The sequence below is a fragment of the Mesoplodon mirus genome, assembly GCF_964341445.2.
Source record: "Mesoplodon mirus genome assembly, chromosome: 12".
Taxonomy (NCBI): domain Eukaryota; kingdom Metazoa; phylum Chordata; class Mammalia; order Artiodactyla; family Ziphiidae; genus Mesoplodon; species Mesoplodon mirus.
Window position 1 is genome coordinate 2,954,218 of NC_138988.1, and position 22,488 is coordinate 2,976,705.

At 50.2% G+C, this 22,488-nt stretch overlaps 1 protein-coding gene across 1 annotated transcript in view; it reads right to left on the reverse strand.

Moving 5' to 3' along the window:
• NUP210 (nucleoporin 210) overlaps positions 1-22,488 on the reverse strand; it is a 101,672-nt gene that overhangs the window by 39,780 nt on the left and 39,404 nt on the right. The window contains exons 14-16 of the mRNA XM_082638305.1: positions 11,750-11,895; positions 4,095-4,316; positions 1,834-2,007 (exon numbers count right to left, since the gene is read on the reverse strand). Of these exons, the coding sequence (XP_082494431.1) occupies positions 1,834-2,007; positions 4,095-4,316; positions 11,750-11,895 (542 nt within the window). The remainder of the gene's footprint in view (positions 1-1,833; positions 2,008-4,094; positions 4,317-11,749; positions 11,896-22,488) is intronic.

A 22,488-nucleotide genomic window follows, 5' to 3' on the forward strand; every position in this document is an offset into this window, starting at 1 on the left:
TGACGGGTGGTCTCAGGGCCTGCAGGTCCCGCTCTGACTCCCTACGTCCAGTCCCGCTATCCCCCACAGTAACTCTGGATGTCACTGTCATCGCTCAAAGGAGACGGCTGCACAGCGGGTGGGATTCAGGCCGGGCCTGAGTCCGGCTCCCCGGCACACGCACGGTGGACCCAGCAAGCCGGGTCTTCCAAGCACCCAGACTTACATGATGTCTTTCTTTCCACAAGGGCTAATTTGTTGAGTACATAAAAGTGATTTAAAATGTAAAACTTTCAGGACATTCATCTCAATAGCCCCCAACGTCTTTTCCTAAACACACACAGATTCTCACCTTAGGGAAGACGATCAGCCACTCCATGACATGCACACCCAGGCCTGGGACGGGGAGGGTGCGGCACCATGGCAACGAGCCTGCGGAGGGGCCCTGGGCCCTGGGCCCGGGTCTCCTCCGGCAGGAGGATGCTCCCTGCAGGTCCGCGGGGCAGGGGAGAGGGCCCTGAGCCGCACACACAGACTCCTCACTTTTACCAGTGCCATCGAGGCCCCAGTCCTCACGGGACCAGTGGAGGGGCTCACATGCCTCAGAGCTGAGGGGTCAGTGAAGCCCCCCACGATCGCCAGAGCAGCGGGAGAAAAGCTGAACTAAGCTCACAAGGACAGGAGGCCCAGAGGCACGGGCCAGATGGTCCCAGGCCCTGGACTCTGGCGCCTCCCCTAGAGCTTCAAAGGGATGCAACTTGACCAAACAGCAGCAGGAACCGACTCCCAATCTCGCTGCCCCAGGCAGGCAGCTGGACACGCCCCAGGGCTGACTGCAGGCTAGGGCTGGGAGAGAAGCATCTGCAGGGCTGCCGAGGAGGCACCGAACTTGGAGCTGGACAGACGTAGGTTCTGCCTGTGGGTCCAGCCCTCAGGGACGAGGAACAAGACACACACAGTGGCTCTGATCACTGTGTGGGCAGCAGGGATGCAGAGACCCTGGGCTGGCCCCGGGGCCTTTGCACTTGCTGTTCCACCTGCCTGGGGCACCCTGAGCTTGGCCCCTCTTGGCTGGCACCCCGAGCACGGGCGTGAGCCTGTGTGCCCTCCTCACAGGGGCCTTTCCCTATAGTCTGAGGTCCCCTGTCTCCACAGGGCTTCCCACCCGCCCATCCACCACGTCTGCTGTGGGCCTCCTGTCGGCTCCGAGGCCCAAGCCTTGCCTGCCCTGGCTACTCTGCGTTCCAGAACCTGACATGTGCCCGGCACAGGGGGTGAGATCCAACAAACGTATGCTGAGAGATGAGAAGAAACAAGCCTGGCTCCCTTCCGAGAAGGGCCGCAGCCGGCCAGCAGGGCGTGTGCATGCCTGACCCTGACCAGGGGGCTTCCAAATCCTCCACGTCCAGCCGTCCGGTCTCGAGGGTCTCAGGGGTGGAGGCTGGACTGCTGTTACCTCACATCCCTGCTCTCAGGGACCCCAGTGACTTTCTTCCCTCTGCTCGCAGTGACCTTGGAAACACAGCGCCAGCCCCCGCACTGTGGAGAAGGCTACAGCCAGCCACTCCCTCTGCAACTCCCGCCTTGAGACAAAAACCCCACCTTAACAGCCTCGAGCCACAGAGGAAAGCAACGAGATCTGTACAGACCGCCAAGTGCCCGCGCAGAGAGGCGGCAGAGTCCAGGCGCTGCCACCAGCAGCTGTGACGCAGGGGATGCCCCACCCCTCCAGGTCCCGGGCCCCACGTGTCGCACGCAGACAAGTGCCCACGGGACAAGGAGAGTGTAGGGCTGAGGGGGCAGCACCGGGCGTCGCCTGGCCTACCCACGCCGCCCCCCCAGAAGGCCACTCACCACCTGCTTGTTCTGCTGCAGCAGCGGGCAGGACAGGTCCAGCTGGGGGCTGGCATAGACGGGCACCAGGGTGAGCCTGGAGGGCGGCGCACACACGAACTTCACCACAGCGGGCTCCAGCGCCGGGAAGGGGTTCGTGATGCTGGGCCTGTTCCCCACCGTGAGGGCGATGACCTGGAGGAGCAGAAGCAGCTGTCAGACACCCCAAGTCTGAGTCCCTGCTCCACTGGGAGCCCCCGGGCCTCAGTGTGCTCTTCTGCAGAACTGGGATGGTGGTGATGCCCACATCCCAAGCGGGTTACAACGGTCCAGCGACACACGCCCAGGAGAGAGCTCCCTCAACACGCAAGAGACCTTCCGACAGGGGCCCTGGCGACCTCTACTAACAGAACAGAATCACTGCCTGCTCCTGGGCCCGAGGAAGAGGTGGGTCGGGGGAACACCGTGCAGCTTCCCGGAACCCTACGAAGACCCCAAGGCTGATGAGCAACTTGACAAGCTTGTGCGTTTTGAATGAGGAATCCATAGTGACTTGAAGACACCCATCACATCGAGGTGCAGGCGCTGGAGAGTGTGTCTGATGGACTGAGCCCCTTGGGGAGGGACCAGCTAAGGGGTACGGAGGGTGGGGCCGGTGAGCAGGTGCTGGAGCCACAGCCCTGCCCTCCTTTCGGCTCTTAGAGAAGCTCAGTTGGAGGCTGCAAAGACGGAAATTAAAGGTGCAAGAAAAGACACGGAGATTTATGTTTGCTTTCAGAGCTGGGACCTCAGAAGTCAAGCCCGGGCCGCGTTTTAAGAGCAACACGGCTCACGGCCAGTCCTGAGGGAGCGGCCCCCGGCCCCTCAGTGACACTCACTTTCACATGCCAGAACAGTCCGGTCCAGAAGCCCCTCAGCCTCCTGACCACGAGGCAGGACCGAGGGCAGTGTCCTTGGTGACCCCCAACACCCCAGGAAGCAACCCCAGAGCACCAGGGTAGGGGGCTCTCAGGGAGACCCTGCTGAGGGTCCAACCCCTACCGTCCGAGGGGGATACCTATGACTGAGCCAAGCCAGGGATAAGAAAGTTCTCTACGTTAATTTTTGACTAAGTTTATTCTTGTTGTGGTATTTATTATTATGTCTTTATTTTTCTTATTCTTCAATTGATTTTGTAAAAAAAAAACAATGAAGCCAGTGGAACTGGGCCTCTCACTGTGCATCTTTTCTGCTCACACCAAGCCAGTCTCGGTGTGGCCGGCTTCATGAGGGTGCCTTGGGGGGAGGGAGGGAGGGAGGGAGGGAGTGTGTGTGTGTGTGTGTGTGTGTGTGTGTGTGTGTGTGTGTGTGTGTGTGTGTGTGTGTGTGTGTGTGTGTGTGTGTGTGTGTGTGTGTGTGTGTGTGTGTGTGTGTGTGTGTGTGTGTTAACATCAACTGACATGCTTTGTACTAGTAAACAAACACAGAAAGGTGTTCTTCACTTCCCCCAAGAAATGGGCTCTCTCCTATCTTTCTTGATTCACGCTGGCCTCCTCACCCCTTGCTTTCTGTTTCCTGGCACCCTGGGAATGGAGGGTTACACCCTGGGACTGAGCCCGGGACTGCCAGGCACAGGGGAACGGAGGGGCGAGCTGCTGCCCTATCCAGCCGATGCCGGCCCTGCAGGGATCACAGGTGCATTGTGCTCAGTCCACCCAGGCTAATTTTTTTGGTTTTCAGCTTTAAAAAAAAAAAAAAAAATCAAGACGCTTCATACACCTGAAGTTAATATACTATTGTAAATCAACTATATTTCAATCTAAAAAAAAGATTTCACAGAAAAAAATATTGGGATTCTCGGCTCATCCTGAAACACCGAAAAGATCTGCCCACCCTGGGTCTGCAGTCTCACTCATTTATAATATTGATACTTGCCTGACCCTGGAGGCCTCCGACTTTGCCAGCCCGATCTCATCCCACCTGGACTTGACAGTGGGGAGTGCTGACGCCCTGGGGCAAGAGATCGCCCCAGGTGTGGAAAGAGAGGCAGGACTGGCCAGCGTGTAGCGCGGTCCCAACTGCCGCACCCCACTAGGCCCAGATGGTGTTCACTCAATCACCCCACCAACCTGATCCTCAGTCTGCCTGTCTATGAAATGGGTACAACAGCCACGGCTGTCTCTCAGGGTTGCCTCGAGGAGTTAGATAAAATAATGCTGCGAGGCACAGCGGGGTGCTTGGGGGACGTGACTTTCCATTCCTCGCTCTGGGCAAGGTGGGTCTGGGAGTGGCCGCCCGCTCACCTGCTCGCCCAAGACCTGGCAGGTCACAAGGATCCAGTGTTGCTGGTGACTCCGGGAGGCAGGGGGCCCAAAGAGAGCCAGACTGACGCTGTCCATGTCCTCAGAGGTGACGTTGCGGAAGAACTTGGAAGGCTCCAGGACCCAGGGTCTGGGACCCCCCTCGAAAAGCATCTCTTTTGAGGAGCCGAGGGTCACCAAGGCGACAGAGGAGGGGTCCACAGCCTGCGGGAGAAAAGAGGGGAAGAGTCAACGTCTCCCTGGGAGAGGCGAGCCTGCCAGGGCTGGGGTGGCTCACTCTCTGGTCCTTGCTTTACTTGGTGCTCGTTGTCCTGCCAGGAAATGATCTGTTTGGGCGTCTGTCTCCCCAACTGGCCTACAGGCTCATTAAAGGAAAGGCATGTCTGTTTCCTCTTGTATCTGCAGCGCGATCTCAACCACATGAGAAATGAAAGACCTTACAGACAAACTGAAATATTTTTAAGAGTAAATTACAACTACACTGTGATACTAGTTCTCTGCCATCTGATTAGCAAAAATCCAACAGTCTGAGCACACACACTACTGGTGAGTCTGCAGGGAAACACGTACTCTTTTATAAAATTAATTAACTTGTTTTTTGAGATATAATTGACATATAACATTATATTAGTTTCATTAGTACAACATAGTGTTTTGATATTGGTGTATATTGCAAAATGACCACCACGATAAGTCTAGTCAACATCTGTCACCACACAAAGTTACAATTTTTTCTTCTTGCGATGAGAACTTTTAAGATCTATTCTCTCAGCAATTTTCAAAAACAGTATTATTGAGAAACGGGTTCTATCCCGCAGGAAAATGGCACAACCCCAACAGAGGGAAATTTAGCAATATCTACTAGAATGACAGTCATATTTATCCCTTGTCCAAGCAACATTCCTTCTAGGAATGGACTCCGAAGATATGCCTCCACGAATATATAAAATATACACACAGAGCTATGCATTACAGTATTATCTTTAAGAGTAAAAGCTTGGAAACAGCACAAACACCCATCAGCAGGGGCCTAGTTAGGTAAACTGTGGTCTATCCATAGGATGGAATGTCAAACAAAGATCTTCCCATGTGGATGTGGAGAGATTTACAGGTTATTTTCTTTATCTTCCAAGCAAAGAAGCAAGGCGCAGAACAGGATATCTAGCATACTACCTTTGAGTAAGAGAGGAACGGGCAGGGCATAAGAACAAATAACCGTTCTTGCTGACTTTTGCAAAAAGAGACACTGAAACTGTAAAATGGAAACTAATCAAAATAGTTTTTGACAAGAGGCAGGGAAGGGATGGAAGTGAGGCTTCTGGGTGTACTTTGAATACAGGTTTAACTTGGGAACCACATAAACAACTTAGACAAAAAATAAGGTTAAAAAAAGCAAACCCTAGGGCTTCCCTGGTGGCACAGTGGTTGAGAGTCCACCTGCCGATGCAGGGGACACGGGTTCGTGCCCCGGTCCGGGAAGATCCCACGTGCCACGGAGCAGCTGGGCCCGTGAGCCATGGCCGCTGGGCCTGCGCGTCCGGAGCCTGTGCTCCGCAAAGGGAGAGGCCACAACAGTGAGAGGCCCGTGTACTGAAAAAAAAAAGCAAACCCTAAAACTGAGAAGAAATGGAAACAAATGATTCTACCTGTGACAGGTTGATCATCTCAATGCTGAGAAGACCAAACCTGCATCAATCCCCTCTTCCTGGACTAACTGACCTTAACCTCTTGTGAGTCCCAGTATCTTCTAGGCCAAGAGTTGCAAACACCTGTTAGCTCCAAGGTCCAACTCTGATTGGCTGGTAATGGCTATGGGGGTGGGGATCTGTGCTCCTGAGGCTGAATCAGTGCTTGGCAATAAAGGCAGCCAGGATTGATTAGCAATGTCTGCAGTGGGCATAGACTGGCACACACAGAAGCTGTGCCTGCATTAGACCAGAGTCCACAAAGGCAGAGTGACTTCTCGTTCAGAATCGCCAGTGTCCTAGGCACGTGGACGTTACCAGGAACCCACATCAAGGGAGTCCTTGACAGCTTAATGCCCAGAACACACAGAATACTTGACAGTTACCTCCAGGCCCAGCTCCCCCAAGCCCTACTCACCTGGACCCCTTAAAGCCCTGTGAGTGTTCGTGCAGATCAGGGCACAACGACCCATCTCAGACCCTCTGCAGCAGAGACCCTGTGGGGATGTCATGAGCCTGGGCTGAGCCAAAGCCTCTCCTACCCGGCCAGTGCCATCCTCCCCTGTTCCCTCCATTTTGGCCCACTGTGTTTGCCAGCCCGCTGCTGTGGTCATCTCTGCTGACCTGCTCATCAGACCCCTGATGCTCCGCTCAGCTCTTTCCATGCTCTCACCCCCATGGGGGCTGCTTCCCCCAACTGCCAACAGCCTGAAGCCCTCGCAGGTACAGACTGATAGCCACTCAGCTGTCACCGCAGTCCTGGACCTGGAGCAGTGCCCCAGCTAGATGCACCTCCGTATGGAGAGGGAATGTCACTGTGTGACAGCCTTAAGCTGTCACATACCCTTGAGGATGGAGGCAGGTCGGGGCAAGGTGATGATCTGCCGAGGCCTGTGGGGCTCAGGTCCCCTTGGTTGGGTGCTAAACCCTTAGTAAAGAAAGGGCATCACTTGTCAGTGAGAATTCTGTCCTTTTGACTTTTTTTTTTCAATATGAATAATTTTCTGAATTTGCTGTCAGTTAGCTCTCCAGGCATCCCTCCCTGAACACATGTGCCCAGGTGTGTACACACACAGAATTCCAAGGAGCCCCCCCACAGACTCTATCTTGCTACATGCCCACCAAAGAAACCATCAACAGGGCCCTTTTCCTGCACGTGACGAGGGCCTTTGGCCCTTCCTCCCTGGACCACCCCTCCCTCCTCGAGACAGCTGCACGGCCTGCTCCCGTGCTTCACTCAGGCCTCTGTGCAAACCTCCTCCTCAGGGAGGCCTTCTTGGCTCCCCCGTCCAAGGCAGGACCTCCTGTCACCTGTTACCTCCCTGCCCAGCTGGACCGCCCTTCTCACCACCTGCCAGCACTTCCTGTGTGTTCTTAAGTGCATTTGCTTCTCTGTCCCCAAAGCTAGAATGAAGCTGTCACTCAGCTGTGTGACCTTAAGCAGGTTAATGTCTATAAGGCTCAGTCTCCCATCCTATAAAATGGGTACAATGAGAACCCTGCCTCATGGGTTATCGCAGATTCAAGGGGGCATGAATGGGAGCCCTGAACACACATGTAGCATATGCTCAGTAAATGGCCCCCACTACTGTCAACTGTCACCCCCATTTTGCAGATGGAAAGAGTGAAGCCCAGCAAGCAGAAGCAACTCGTCCAAGTTCACCCAGCCGGCGGGCCCGGGTCTGTTCCGACTCCAGATGCCCTGCTCTCACCCGTCTCGTCACCACAACCAGAACAGCTCTGCTATGGACAAAGCAGGTCACTGTAAACCTTGCAGGAGGATTTTTTCCTGACCAGCCCAATAGGAAAGACTGTGCAAAAGTACCACATGTCCTATAATTAAAGCTGGAGAATGATCAATGATCACCTGGCTGTGTAATTCTCTTCCCATCCAGGCATACAAGTGTCACCGAACCGTGTGCCAGGGAGGTAGGTTAATAATCAGCATGGCTAATGAAGGACACTGATAAATCGTACTGGGGGTGTCAACACGCAGATACCAGAACAAGCCAAGCAGGAGAGGAGGGGCCCCGTATCGCAGTCGAGACCTTCTCTCTCAGGGACTCAGTTTCCTGGTTTGCAAAACAGGAGGGCATCTGGTCATCAAGAGGCCCTTAGCACTAGCAGTCTGCGTTTCCAGGAGATGGACTACCTGCCTCAGTCCAGGATCCAGAGAAAAGGAGAGGGGAGGGGAGGGGCAGTCAGAGGTGACAGTCCCCCCTTCCACCCCGGCACCTGGCTGACCCAGAGGCTCCAGGGTGCACAGTCCACGCTGACATCACCGGGATGAAGGAGACAGGCGAGGACCCCAGACGCTGGCACTCCAGGTCCCCAAAGGGTAACCTGCAGGTAGGGTGACAATGTACCCCAAACTGCTGCAGCCAACCAGGCTGAAGAGGAAGTGGTGTGTTGGCCGTGAAGGGAGTTAGAGAACCGGCAAGACAGCCCCCCTCTGTCTGCGGGCCAATTAGACAGAAGAGGTTACAGGTAAGTCAGGCGGGGGGGTGGGGTGGGGGGCTGGCAAATGGCACCTGAAAGATCTGGGGAGGGTCTTTCTTCTGCCAGTGGGGGGCGTCCTTACAACGTGCTTCCAAGACATGGCCACTCACCCTCCCCGCCAGCAGCAGGGGTCTCATGGGTGTGACTGTCCTTCCCTGACCTCACCCGCTGCCCACTGCTGCAGGAGAACATCCAGCTCCTAACGCATCTAAACCCTCGCTCGACCTGACCCAGGGAGCCTCCACAGTCTCATGCCTCACCCCGGGATACGCACACTCCTTCCGGTGCCCCACCAGCCGAGCTTCCTGCCTTCACACTCTCCTTCTGCTTCTGCGTTCACAGGTGACCTGTGCCCACGGGACTCTTCGTTACCTCTACTACACTCACTGTGTTTGTCTGCACGTCTGCATTCCTCACAGATGGGCAGCCTCCCAGGGCACAGAGGGTGAGATATTTCCCTAGATCTGTCTCCGCACCCTGAGCCTTGTACTAACAAAGCACCAGGGACTGTCTGCAGAGTGAACTGGCAAGCACAGGCTGGACAAGAACTGTTAGCTGCCTTTCCAGTTTCCACACTCCTCTCTTCCTCAGAGAAAGAACTTCCATTTTATTAGGGTGGTAAACTGCCCAGCTGAAATGATTCCCCAGTCTCTTACAGCTAGCTGTGGCCAGCAGATTAAGTTCCGGCCAATGAGGTGCAGGTGGAAGCTGCTCTTTTAGACTTCTGACAAGGCTACTACAGGAAGCTAACTCGGCCGAGAGATGAGCTCTTTCCCCTTCTGGCTATATGGAATGCAGATGTGATAGCTGCAGCTCCAGCAGCCACTTTAGAGCATGAGGCAACTTTGAGGATGAAATCCACACATTAGGATGATGAAGTAGAAAGACAGAAACCTGGGTCCCTGATGACTACAGAGCTGCCACACTAGACCTGTGTGAAACCTCTCATGTGAAAGAGGAATAAACTCTCTATTCACTAAGCCACTGTTATTTTGCGTTTTGTTACTTGCAAATACACCTACTCTTAACAGATATCAAGGCACAAGAAAGATGAGAGAAGAGACACATATCCTGTTCTTTCCCCTATAATTCCTCCAGTCAGGAAGCCACCTTTATTGGGGACATGTCCACTTTATCTTCATCCTTACATCTCAGCTTGGGACAGTGAGCTCAGGGGTTGGCCCCTGATGCTCCACCAAACACCCAGATAATCAGACCATGTGGTCATCTGGACAAGCACCCAGGAGGGGTCCTGAAGAACCTCCTACCCAGGCTCCGTCACACGGCTGGCTGTGGCAGGGCCTCCCCAGGATGACCGCTGCCATCTTAGGGACTCTAGTTTTCTCTCAGCCCTGCTCCCCGAGCCCTCTCACCTCCAGGGTCCTGGTCAGTGAGACGATCTTGACCTTTCAAGTTTACGCTGCCATCTTTCCTTCCTCTGCCCTCCCTATCACCCCTTCAACCTTTACTTTTTCCGTGGCATGCATATACAAAATACATCACTTATTAGTTTACTTACTGTCTGTCTCTACCTCTGTCTCTGCTACAATGTCAGCTCATGAGGAAAAGGATCTCTGTGTGGTTTTTTGCACTGTTGTACCCCTAACGTTTAGAGCAGGGACCGGCACCTATGAGTAGCTATTCATATATATTTTGGTTTGGGGGATCAGGAGACCTTGGATTCAGCCCTAGCTAGGTAACCCTGGACACATTTCCCCACTCATTCCTTCTAAATTAAACAACTCTTCTCAAAAAATTAAAACCAGAACTACCATATGACCCAGCAATTCCCATAAATACTTATGGGCATTTATCCAAAGGAAAGAAAAACACTTACTTTAAAGGAAATCTGTACCCCATGTTCATAGCAGCGTGATTTACAATAGCCAAGATATGGAAACAACTTAAATGCCCATTAATGGATGAATGAATAAAGAAGGTGTGACATATATACATATAGATATACAGATATAGATATAATAGAATATTATTCACCCATAAAAAGAAGGAAATTCTGCCATTTGCAACAACATGGATGGACCTTGAGGGTATCACACTAAGTGAAATAAACCAAGACAAAGACAAATACCTTATGATCTCACTTATAAATGGAATCTAAAAACAAAAAACAAAAACCACAAACTCATAGAAACAGAGAACAGACTGGTGGCTGCCAGAGGCAGGAATTGGGGGCAAAACGGGTGAAAGTGGTCAAAAAGTACAAACTTCCAATTACAAAATAAGTAAGTCCTGGGAATGTGAGGTACAGCACGGTGACTATAGCTAATAACACTGTGCTGCATATTTGAAAGCTAAGAGGGTAGATCTTAAAAGTTCTCATCACACACACACAATTTGTAACAATGCATGGTGATGGATGTTAACTAGACTTAGTGTGGTGGTCATTTCACAATAGATACAAATATTGAATCACTCTGTTGTACTAAGGAAACTAACACAAGGTTATATGTCAATTATATCTCAATAAAAAATCCAAAACAACCCTTGGTTGTGGTCTGCTCTGTATCAGGCAGTATGCCCAGGGCTAGGGGTGCAGCGATGAAGAATTCTTATGTCACTGAGCTTGCTTCTAATGGCTAAGGGGGAGAAGAAAATGCATCCTAAATCAAGGGGACCAGAGCTATCCTAGCGGCTGGGACTGGTGCCCGGGAAATGCAAGTGCTGACTGGCCCAGCCTGGGAGGCCCACCCCACAGGAGGGGCAGGCCCACGCTCCCCGCGTCTCCCGAGGGAGGCTGCCTGGCCACACCCTGGAGGAAGGGCCAGGTCTTCCTTGTTCACACAGTAACAGCTAACCCTTCCTGAGCGCTCAATACCTCCTAGGGACGGTTCTCAGCCCACTTGGTTCGTTAGCTCAGCTCAACCCTGGGAGGCAGGTGCTCTATTAACCCCATTTACAGGCAGGGAAACTGAGGCCCAGGGAAATTACATCAGCCAAAGTCACAGAGTTGGTGTTGGACCTGGATTAAAACTCGGGAGTTGGTGTCAAACAAAGGCAGCATGCTCTGAGTAGGAACACGCTAAATGCCTTCTGCACGGATACGCACGGGGGACCCAGACGCTGATGGTTACCTGGCATCAGGTGAGTGGCACATCCAGACCTGACCCAGGCCCCAGAATCTGCACCACGTGCCAGGGCCGATGTCCCCACCCCAGGGTTCTGTGGAGACCCTGCAGGGTGAGTCTCTACTGGACCAGGAGCCCCTCTGTGCGGATCCCTGTGGGAATCATTTCATCCACAAGGCTGTCGGCACTCACTGTCTGCCACCAGGGAGGCCCTGCCCCTGCTCCGTACTCCTGATTTCAGCTTGACAATCACCTCTGTAGCTGTCCCAAAAGCTACTCTGAACAATCAGTGTTTTAACACACATTCACCAGAGCAGATGGATAATTTGCATCAGGGAAGGTGGGGAGGGCAGGGCCTGGGGCTCACCTTGAGGGGCAGGTAGGCGGCAATGGTGATGCGGGCGCTCAGGTGGACGTGGCCGTGCCTGTAGCTCACGAGGAGTGCGGCATAGCCCTGGGCCTCTGCCCTCACCGTGACACCACTGCAGTGCTCAGGCCCCGGCCGCAGCCTCCCTGCAAGAAGAGAACCACGAGGTCACTGAGACCTTGCCTCAGGAAAGACAGGACAGTCTGACGGCCCTCTTCCATCCTGGGCTTGAAACAAATCTTTTTAACTTACCATTTTAAGTATGATTCCCACACCAAAGAGCACATGACACATGGTAAGCACACAACTCACAATTTTTCCCCCACAAGCTGAACACGCTCTGTTTCCAGGACCAGGATCAAGAAACAGTGTGACCTGCACACGACCCCTGGAATCTCCTGTGGACCCTGCTGGTCAGGAGCCCCGCCCCAGAGGAAAACCACTGTGCACTGACTTCTAAGAGCACAGTTGAATTCTGCTGGCTCTGGACCCATACGAAGGGAACCGCCTTGGTACCTATCCTCTGCAACTCAACACTGGCGGTGAGATTCCACCTCATGTTTCGCACGCTGTAGATCTTCCATTCCCATTTGTGCGTTATGCTGCTATGTGAACAGACAGCGGTTTCTCCACGCTACAGGGACCACGCAGGGCTGCGACGAGTCGCACCGCTGTGCACGTGTGCTTGTTTCTTTGCGGACGTATTCACCTCTTCGGAGGGGTGCACCCCGAGGAGTGGGAGTCCAGATAATGGGAGTGTGTGCTCAGCTTCCCTCATTATCGCCAATTACCTTTCCCAAAATGGCTGATGGACTTACGCTGCCTCTAGTGGCTGTGAATCATCCCTGCCAATCCTTGGTAAATATTTTCCATCTTTTACTAATTAAAAAAAATTCTGGGGCTTCCCTGGTGGCACAGTGGTTGAGAGTCCACCTGCCGATGCAGGGGACACGGGTTCGTGCCCCAGTCCAGGAAGATCCCACATGCCACGGAGCAGCTGGGCCTGTGAGCCATGGCCGTTGAGCCTGCGCGTCCAGAGCCTGTGCTCCGCAACGGGAGAGGCCACAACAGTGAGAGGCCCGCGTACCGCACACACACACACAAAAATCTGGTAAAATACACATTAACATAAACTTTTACCATGGTAACAACAACGTTTCCAGTCCAGTGGCATTAGGTACATTCACACTGTTGTGAACCACCACCCATCTCTAGACCACTCCTCATCTCGCAAAACTGAAACTCTGAACTCATTAAATATAACTTCCCATCCCTCACCCCCTCCAGCCCCTGGCAACCACCATTCAACTCTCTGTCTATATGAATTAATGCTGCTATAAACATGGACATACAAGTATTTCATCAAGATTCTGCTTGCAATTATTTTGGGTATATGCCCAGAAATGGGATTGCTGGATCATATAGTGGTTCCATGTTTACTGTTTTTTTCATTTTCTTGGCTGCATCAGGTCTTAGTTTTGGCACACGGGATCTTCGTTGAAGCACGCGGGATCTTTCATTGCGGCATGCAGGCTTCTCTCTAGTTGTGGCATGCGGGCTTCTCTCTCTAGTTGTGGCACCAGGCTCCAGGGCACATGGGCTCTGTAGTTTGTGGCATGCACGCTCTCTCATAGAGGCCCGCAAGCTCAGTAGTCATTGCACGCGGGCTTAGTTGTCCCAGGGCATGTGGGATCTTAGTTCCCCGACCAGGGATCGAACTCGCGTTGCCTGTGTTGGAAGGCGGATTCTTTATCACTGGACCACCAGGGAAGTCCCCCATGTTTAATTTTTTCATGACCCTCCATACTGTTTTCTACAGTGACTGCACCATTTTACATTCCCACCAACAGAGCACAAGGGTTTTAATATCTCCACATCCTCACCAACACTTGTTTTTTTTTCTGTCTTTTTGGTAGGAGCCATCCTGAAGGGGTTTAGGTGGTATCTCACTGTGGTGTTAATTTGAATTTATATCATGATTAGAGATGCTGGATTTATATCATGATTAGAGATGATCTTTTCATATACTGGTTGGCCATTTGTATATCATCTTTAGAGCAATGTCTATTCAAGTCCTTCATCCATTTTTTTCATTAGGTTATTTGTTTTATTATTGTCAACTTGTAGGAGTTCTTTATATATTCTATAAATCGATTTATTTATTTATTTATGGTTGCATTGGGTCTTCATTGCTGCACACGGGCTTTCTCTAGTTGCGGCGAGTGGGGGCTACTCTTCGTTGTGGTGTGCGGGCTTCTTGCGGTGGCTTCTCTTGTTGCGAAGTGCCGGCTCTAGATGCCTGGGCTTCAGTAGTTGTGGAACACGGGCTCAGGAGTTGTGGCTCGTGGGCTCTAGACTGCAGGCTCAGTAGTTGTGACGCATGGGCTTAGCTGTTCCCCGGCATGTGGGATCTTCCCAGACCAGGGATCGAACCCATGTTCCCTGCATTCGCAGGCAGACTGTTAACCACTGAGCCACCAGGGAAGTCCCATATATTCTAGGTATGAACCCCATATCAGACATATGATTTGCAAATATTTTCTCCATTCCATAGGTTGCCTTTTATTTTTAAGACTTTTTTAGAGCAGTTTTCGGTTCACAGAAAAATTAAGAGAAAGGCAAAGAGATGTCCTACGTACTCCCTACCCTCATACATACACAGCCTCCCCCATTATCAACATCTTCTCCCAAAGTGGTACACTTGTTACGACTGACGCTCCTACACTGACACACCACAGTCACCGGAAGTCCACAGTTCATATTAGGGCTCCCTCTTGGTGGTGTGCATACTGTGGGTTTTCACAAATGTGTAAGGACATGTATCTGTCATTATAGTATCACACAGAGTATTTTCTGGGCTCTCTATTCTATTCCATTGGACTGTAAGTCTGTGCAAATGCCACTCTGCTTTGATTACTGTAACTTGTAATAAGTCCTGAAAATGGGAAGAGTGAGATCTCCAAGTTTGTTCTTTTTTCAGCATCGTTTTTGCTATCCCAGATCCTTTGAGATTCCATATGAATGCTATTTTTCTGAATTCATTTTACACCTAAGAGTTTTTTTGGTGGAATATTGAGGGTTTTCACATATAAGATCATGTTATTTGCAAACAGATAAGTTTACATCTTCCTTTCCAATTTTGGGTCTTTCATTTCCTTTTCTTGCTTAATAGCTCTGGCTAGACTTCCAGTATTATGTTGAAGTGGTGATAGCAGGCAACCTTGTCTTGTTCCTGATCTTAGGGTAAATAAAAGCTTTCAGCCATTCACCGTGGAGCATGATGTTAGCTGTGGGTTTTTCTTATATGGCTTTTATTATGTTCATGTAGTTTCCTTCTATTCCGTTTGTAGGATGATTTTACCATAAAAATGTTTTGAGATTGGTCAACTGATTTTTCTGCATCAATTGAGATAATCATGCGGTTTTCTTCCTACATTCTGTTAATGTGGTGTATCACATCAGTTTTAGACTACTGAAACAATGCATTCCAGGAATAAATACCTGTACAGGGTGTTTAATCCTTTAAATACGCTGCTGAATGCAGTTTGCTAGTATTTTGTTGAGAATTTGTCCATCCATGTGCATAAGGGATATTGGTCTGTACTTTTCTTGTAGTATCTTTGTCTGGCTTTGGTATCAGGATAACGCTAGCTTCACAGAATGAGTTAGGAAGCGTTCCCTCTAATTTTTTAGAAGAAGGATAAGTGTTAGTTCTTTAATTCACCTGTGAAGCCATCAGGTCCAAGGATTTTCTTTGTCAGGAAGCTTTTAATTACTGATCCAGTTACCTTGCTAGTAATGAGGCTATCCAGATTTTCTATTTCTTTGTGACTCGGTCTAGGCAGGTTTTGTATTTCTAAGAATTTGTCATATTATCCAGGTTATCCAATTCGTTAGGGTACAATTGTTCATAATCCTTTTTATTTCTCCACAGTCACTGATAACGTCTCCACATTCACTTCTATTTTAATAGTTTGTCTCCTCTTTTCTTCTTAGTCAGTCTAGCTAACAGTCTGCCAACTTTGCTAATCTTTCCAAAGCACCAATTTTGGGTTTTGGTGGTTTCCTCTATTGCTTTCCTATTTCTCTATTTTATCTCTGCTCTAATCTTTATTGTCAGCTTCCTTCTGCTAGCTTTGGGTTTTTTTGTTTGTTGGTTGGTTTGTTTTTTATGGTACGCGGGTCTTCCACTGTTGTGGCCCCTCCCGTTGCAGAGCACAGGCTCCGGACGCACAGGCTCAGCGGCCATGGCTCACGGGCCCAGCCGCTCCACGGCATGTGGGATCCTCCCAGACCGGGGCACGAACCCGTATCCCCTGCATCGGCAGGCAGACTCTCAACCACTGCGCCACCAGGGAAGCCCTAGCTTTGGGTTTAATTCATTCTTCTTTTTCTAGTTTTCTAAGCTGCACAAAGTGAGGTTATTGATTTGAGATATTGTTTTTCAGTGTAAGCATTTATAGCTATAACTTACTCTCTTAGCACTGTTTTGCTGTGTCCCTAAGTTTGGTATGTCCTGTTTCGTTTTCCTTCATCTCTAAGTAAGTTCTAATTCTCCTTGTGATTTCTTTGACAAAATTGTTCTTTATGAGTATGCTATGTAATTTCCACAAATTTGTGAATTTCCCACTTTTCCTCTGTTACTGATTTCTAACGTCCTCCCACTGTGGTTGGAGAAGATACCTTGTATGACATCTATCTTTGAAAATCTGCTAAGAATAAGTTGTACTCTGACACGTGGTCTGTCCTGGAGAAGGCCCCACGTGCACTTGTGTGTTGTGTTGGTGGGTAGGGTCGCGTGTGTCTTAGATCTGGTTGGTTCACTGTGTTGTTCAAGTCCTCTACTTCCTCACTTGTCCTCTCTGTGGTTGTTCTATCCACCCCTGAGAGTGGGGTATTGAAAGCTCCACTATTATTTAGAACCGACTATTTCTCCCTCAGTTATGCCCATTTTTGCTTCATATATCTTGATGATCTGTCATTAGGGGTGAAAATGTTTAGTTTTATTTTCCAGCTGTACTGAATATACAGTGTTTTCTTTGTCTCTTGTAACAATTTCAGATTTAAAGTCTATTTGTCTGATGTTAGTATAACCACCATGCTCTCTTATGGTGACTGTTTGCATGGCATGGACTGTCTTTTTCAATCCTTTCATGTTCAAATTTTGTGTCTTTTTTTAAATTTATTTTTTATTTTTGGCTGCATTGGGCGTTCGTTGCTGTGCGTGGGCTTTCTCTAGTTGTGGCGAGCGGGGCTACTCTTTGTTGTGGTGCGTGCGCTACTCATTGCGGTGGCTTCTCTTATTGAGGAGCACGGGCTGTAGGCGCACAGGTTTCAGTAGTTGTGGCTCGCGAGCTGTAGAGCACAGGCTCACTAGTTGTGGCGCACAGGCTTAGTTGCTCCGCGGCGTGTGGGATCTTCCTGGACCAGGACTGGAACCCGTGTCCCCGGCACTGGCAGGCAGATTCTTAACCACTGCACCACCAGGGAAGTCCCAACTTTTTTGTGTCTTTGGAACTAAAATGAGTCTCTTATAGATAGCATGGCGGGATCATACATTTTTATCCATTCTACTAATCTGCCTTTTGTTCGGAGAATTTAATCCATTTACAGTTAAAATAATTACTAAAGACATTTCTTTTACTCTGGTGTTTGTTTTCTGTATGCCTTTTGGCTCTTTTGTCCCTCATTTCCTGCATGGCCATCTTCTTTTGCTCTTAGCTGATTTTTTGTAGTGAATCATTCTACTGCCCTTCTCATTTCCTATTGTGTATATTCTATGGCTATTTTCTTTCTGGTTACCATAGGATTACATTTAACATCCTAAGGTTATAATGGTCTAATGCCAATTTACACCAGCTTAATTTCAATAACATAAAAACTCTGCTCCTGTACAGCTCTGACACCACCCCCTTTCAGTTACTGATGTCACAGAATTACACCTTTATGCATCGTGTGCCCAAAAACAGACTGTGTTTTTTAAAAATACATTAGTCTCTTAAATCAAGTAGAAAACAAAACGTGGAGCTACCAACTGAAGTTACAGTAGCACCAGCTTTTCTAATCATCTGTGTATTTACTTAATTTCTTCATGGGGCTTTGTCCTTCATTTCAACCTGAAGGATGCCCCTTGTTGCAGCCAGGTCTGGTGGTAAAGGTTGCTCAGCTTTGGTTCATCTGGGAAAGTCTAAACTTCTCCCTCAGTTTTGAAGGACAGTTTTGTCAGATACAGGATTCTTGGTTGACAGCTTTTTTCCTTCAACACTTTGAATACATCAAGTCCACGCTTGACTCCAAGGTTTCTGATGAGAAATCTCCTGATCTTACTGGAGAAAATCAGATGAAAACTAACTTCCTCTCAGCTCTACAGATGCTAACAATGTACCTCCACACCCAGGTCAGGTCTCTACTCATCTTGCATGCAGTTTCTTCATATGCATTACTTCCTGGAGCCGACAGTTCTTAGAATTGATAGTAAATGCATTCCCCCCCCCTTTTTTTTTTTTGGTGAAGAATCGCTCTTTAATTGCACAGGGATGGCCCACAGGTGTAGCCGGAAGGACCACACAGAGAACACCTGGATTCCAGGTCTAGCTTTGCTCAAGCCAAGCGGTCCTTGCTGAGTTACTTGTTACAGGAATCATCGCAGAGAGCTAGGCAAACAGAAGGCATTTGTGTTTTCCTCTTTTAATCCCTAGATCAATTGTTTCCAGACTCCAGTATTTTCCGGACCAGCAAAACGGTTCACTTTATCTTATTGGACTGCTCGGTGAGCCGCTGGAATAGATAATAATCATTTGTAATTAGAACATCAATTCTTTGTAGGTAAGTAGGTGTCTTTGGGTTGTTTTAAAAGCCCTTTAATAGTAGCTTCCTTTAACTCCCAAAGAGACTAAATATTCCTCCTGTTATTTTCTTGCCTCTATCCTTGTGCCAGTAAGGCTCTTTCAAAAAAATACATAGCACAAAGGAAAACTTGGGGCCAATGAATTCCTATTTAAATTCTATTCTAATTGTTTCCTCTGTGTGGGTTAGTTGGATTGTGAGCTCCACAAGGGGAAGTCTGGAATCACCTCTCAACATCCCAGGTTTTCAAATACTATGTATTCGACATAATAACAAAAATAATAAAGGTACTTATCGTGTCTTATGCAACAGAGCATTTTCCTATAGTGTCGTGATGTCAGTTGAGTTGTAGTATTATTTTGAGACCAGAGTTTAAGGAAAAGGAATTCAACATTTCAAGTGTTGATATTATAAGGTCTTTAAAAGCCAAAATTATTACACATTTTCAAACTAGAAATGAAAAGGCACTGAATTATCCTAGTTTTAATTTCGAATAAAGTATATATCAATCTCTAATAACCCACATAAACAAAAAGCTCTTTACGTCCTTTTATTTTAAGAGTAAAGGGGTCTTGAGACCAATCCGTGAGAAAACCACTGTGGTTTATCCCCGTCTGTGACTGGTCCGTTTCTTGCTCTGACCTCCTAAGGTGCCACTGTGATGTATTCACAGAAAACCTATAGAAGTCCCTGAAGGACCCAGGTTTTTGGTCCTTATAGCCCAGGAAGCTGCCTTTGGTGACCTGATGGCCTTGGACCCAGAGTTGGCTTGTTCCACTCAGCCCCCCATTTTGTTTATTTTTTCCATTTTTCCTCTACTCTTTTTCTTTTTTAAAAAGTTTCTTTGCTCTTTTTCTCCTTTTATCTTGAACGTTTTTCCTTAGTATTTCAGTATCGTTGGACTTGTTGGTATAGCTGGCATAGTTAGTGTAGTTACTGTTTATTACCATAGTTAGTAAGCATAGCTTTGTCAGTATCACTAGTTAGTACTAGTTAGCATAGCTAGTATCGTCAGTATAGTTAGTGCAGGGCCTCACTGAGGCCTCCCTGCTGACAAGGAGGCTCGTATGGACTGTTCCGGGCTCCTCAGGACCACTGGCCGAGGTAGCTTCGCCAAGGTGACATTGGCCCAGATGGCCGTCAGGGTCGTGAAGGAAACTCAGCAGAGCTCCTCCAGCCTCCAGGCACTTTACCATGAAGTCCACAGCATGAGGGTTTTAAATCACCCAACATCATAAAGTTATCCGAGGTGACTGACCGGAGGAGACCTGTTGGACCATTTACAGGACCACGGCCGCAGGACAGACGGAAGTCCGGGGCACATGGGCAGCTGGTCTCCGCCCTGCAGCACGGCCACCAGGAGGGGATCGAGCCTGAGACCTGAGCCAGGATACCTCCTGTCTGAGGATGAGATGGACAGGACAGCTGCAGACTTGGGCCCCAGCGTGAGTTCACGGGCAGAGGAGCCTTGTGTCCCCACGCGGCTGTACGGGGACAAAGTGGGTGGCCTGAGGAGGGCCAGGAGTCAGGGCAGAGGCCAGAGAGCCCGCCAGTCCCCCAGCCAGCCTGGAGGCGAGGACCACCACCTCCAGCCCAGCCCTGCGGCGGGGCCCGGGGCCTCCCCTCCACCCACAGCACCAGCTGCCACACTGGAGCCTCAGAGAAAGCCACACGCCCCCAGGGCGGGACCCTCCTGGGCACCCTGACGCTGGGACCCCAGCCTCGCCCTCTGGCAGCCAGAACGGGCAGCGGGTGGCTGGGAGATTCTCGAACTTTATCAGAAAGCATCTACGTTTCAGGCTGCTGGGCAAGAAGCGTCACAGCAAAGGGATCCCAATGTGAGCCCTTTTGGACGGCCCGAGGAAGGGCAGACCGCACTCCCTGCATTTAAATGCAGAGCAAGAGGACGCGGAGCCAGGAGCCTGGCGACACTCCTGGGGCCACGTGGGGCCATGAGGGATGCATCGTGCTATTCTGAGCACGTGTGGCGTTTCGTTGGGGGGCATATTGCAGCATTTTTGTCAGGTGTGTCCCAAGGAGTGCAGGATTTCACCTCGGGTCCTTAGCACCTATGTTCAGCTTTCGTCACTTTTGCCAACTCTCCTTCCCCAAATGGCTGTGTCGAGTCACTCTGCGACTCACAGCTGCACTACATCCCTGCCAATACTTGGTATTTTCCACCTGTTTAAAAAATGGCATTCTGGTGGAATTTTATAGTTTTCTTTCCAAACATTTAGAAAGAAATCATGCTGTGAAGCTCCGCAAGCCTGTCCCCTAGATTCTGCAGCTAACATTTGTTTCTGTTTCTCTGCTGCGTATCTATCCTCCACCTTCCCATCCATCAGTCCATCCCACTTTCTTATGCCTCGAAAAGTGAGCCGTGGGACTTCCCTGGCAGTCCAGTGGTTGAGACTTTGCCTTCCAATTCAGGGGGTGCGGGTTTGATCCTTGGTCGGCGAGCTAAGATCTCACGTGCCTCATGGGCAAAAAACCAAAACATAAAACAGAAGCAATATTGTAACAAGTTGAATAAAGACTTTAAAAAATGGTCCACATCAAAAAAATCTTAAAGAAAAAACAAAAAAACGAGCCGCAGGCATCAGTACACTTCATCCTAAACGCTTTCGCACACACATAATTATCTGCAGGTCAGTATTTCTTTAGGGTTCTTTTTCTCTTAAGGTCAAATTTACACAGGAGAAACGCACAGATCTGGAGCAGGGCACGCCAGGAATTCTGACAAAGGCAGAGCTGGGACCTGGGACTGTGGAACCCAAACCCTGTCCACTATCCTTTATTCCTGGGACCTCCTGGCTGCAGCCTGTGGACGCCCCTCCAGGGGCATCTCCTGCCATTGGTGGGCCTCTCTCTCCCACACTGATGTTTGCTTCCACCCTAAACGGTGGCGTCACTGTGGACACAGTCCTTAAAGCCCGGTTTCTCCTGGACAGTCAGAGAGGATGCAGCAGCACCTCCACGGAAGGATGTGAATGCGATGATGTCCAGGGACGTTCTGTGCCGTCCGACAGCTTCACGCTCAAACGGCTCCGTGAGTGCCGACACCCGCGGTGGCGGCGTGGAAAGCCGCTCGGTCCCACAGGCGAGCCTACAAACACCTCTGCTGTCAGCTTCCTGAACTCTGCCAGCACCACGTGGTCATTCCTCTGCTCCAAAACCAGCGGTGGCCCCCACTTCTGGCCCCTGAGGTCCACGCCCCCCGAAGCCCCCCGTGATTCGACAGGTTCCGCCACGCCAGGCCACTGTGTACACACACATCCCACGGGCGTGCCCGCGAACGCTGCTCCCCGCCCACTCTAACCCTGCCCAGAGCCCTGCCAGTCCTTGGTTTTCGTCATCTGCAATCGGAGGGCACTCCCTGGGTTGACTCCCCTGGGAAGCAGGGGACTAAGACTCCAGGGTCAGTGTCAGACACACCCAGCTCCATATCCCTCGTGGCCCAGGAACCTCACGGGACCTTGGGCAGTGCAACGCAGCCTCAGTCTCTTCGTCTGACATGTGACCCAACCACAGCCCCTCTTCCCACGGTGGCTGTGACGCCTGGTGAGGTCACGCATGCCAAGTGCACACGCAACGCCCAGCAGGGTTGACACCCCGTAAGACGGTGGCTGAGCATAGCTGCCACCATCAACACCAATATCACTGCCCGGCCCTGCAGTGGGTGCCTGGCTTCGATGGCCCTGGAGGGATGGACCGTGCAGTCACTAAGGTGTTATAATTCTGTAACCCGTCAGAACCCCTATTGACAGTGTATTCTGAGCACGTGTCACATTCCAGGCACTGCAACGGGCAGGGTGACATGAGCCTCTACTTCGGATGACACCCATTTTAGAGATGTGGAAACTGAGGCTCAGAAAGCCGAGTGACATGCAATC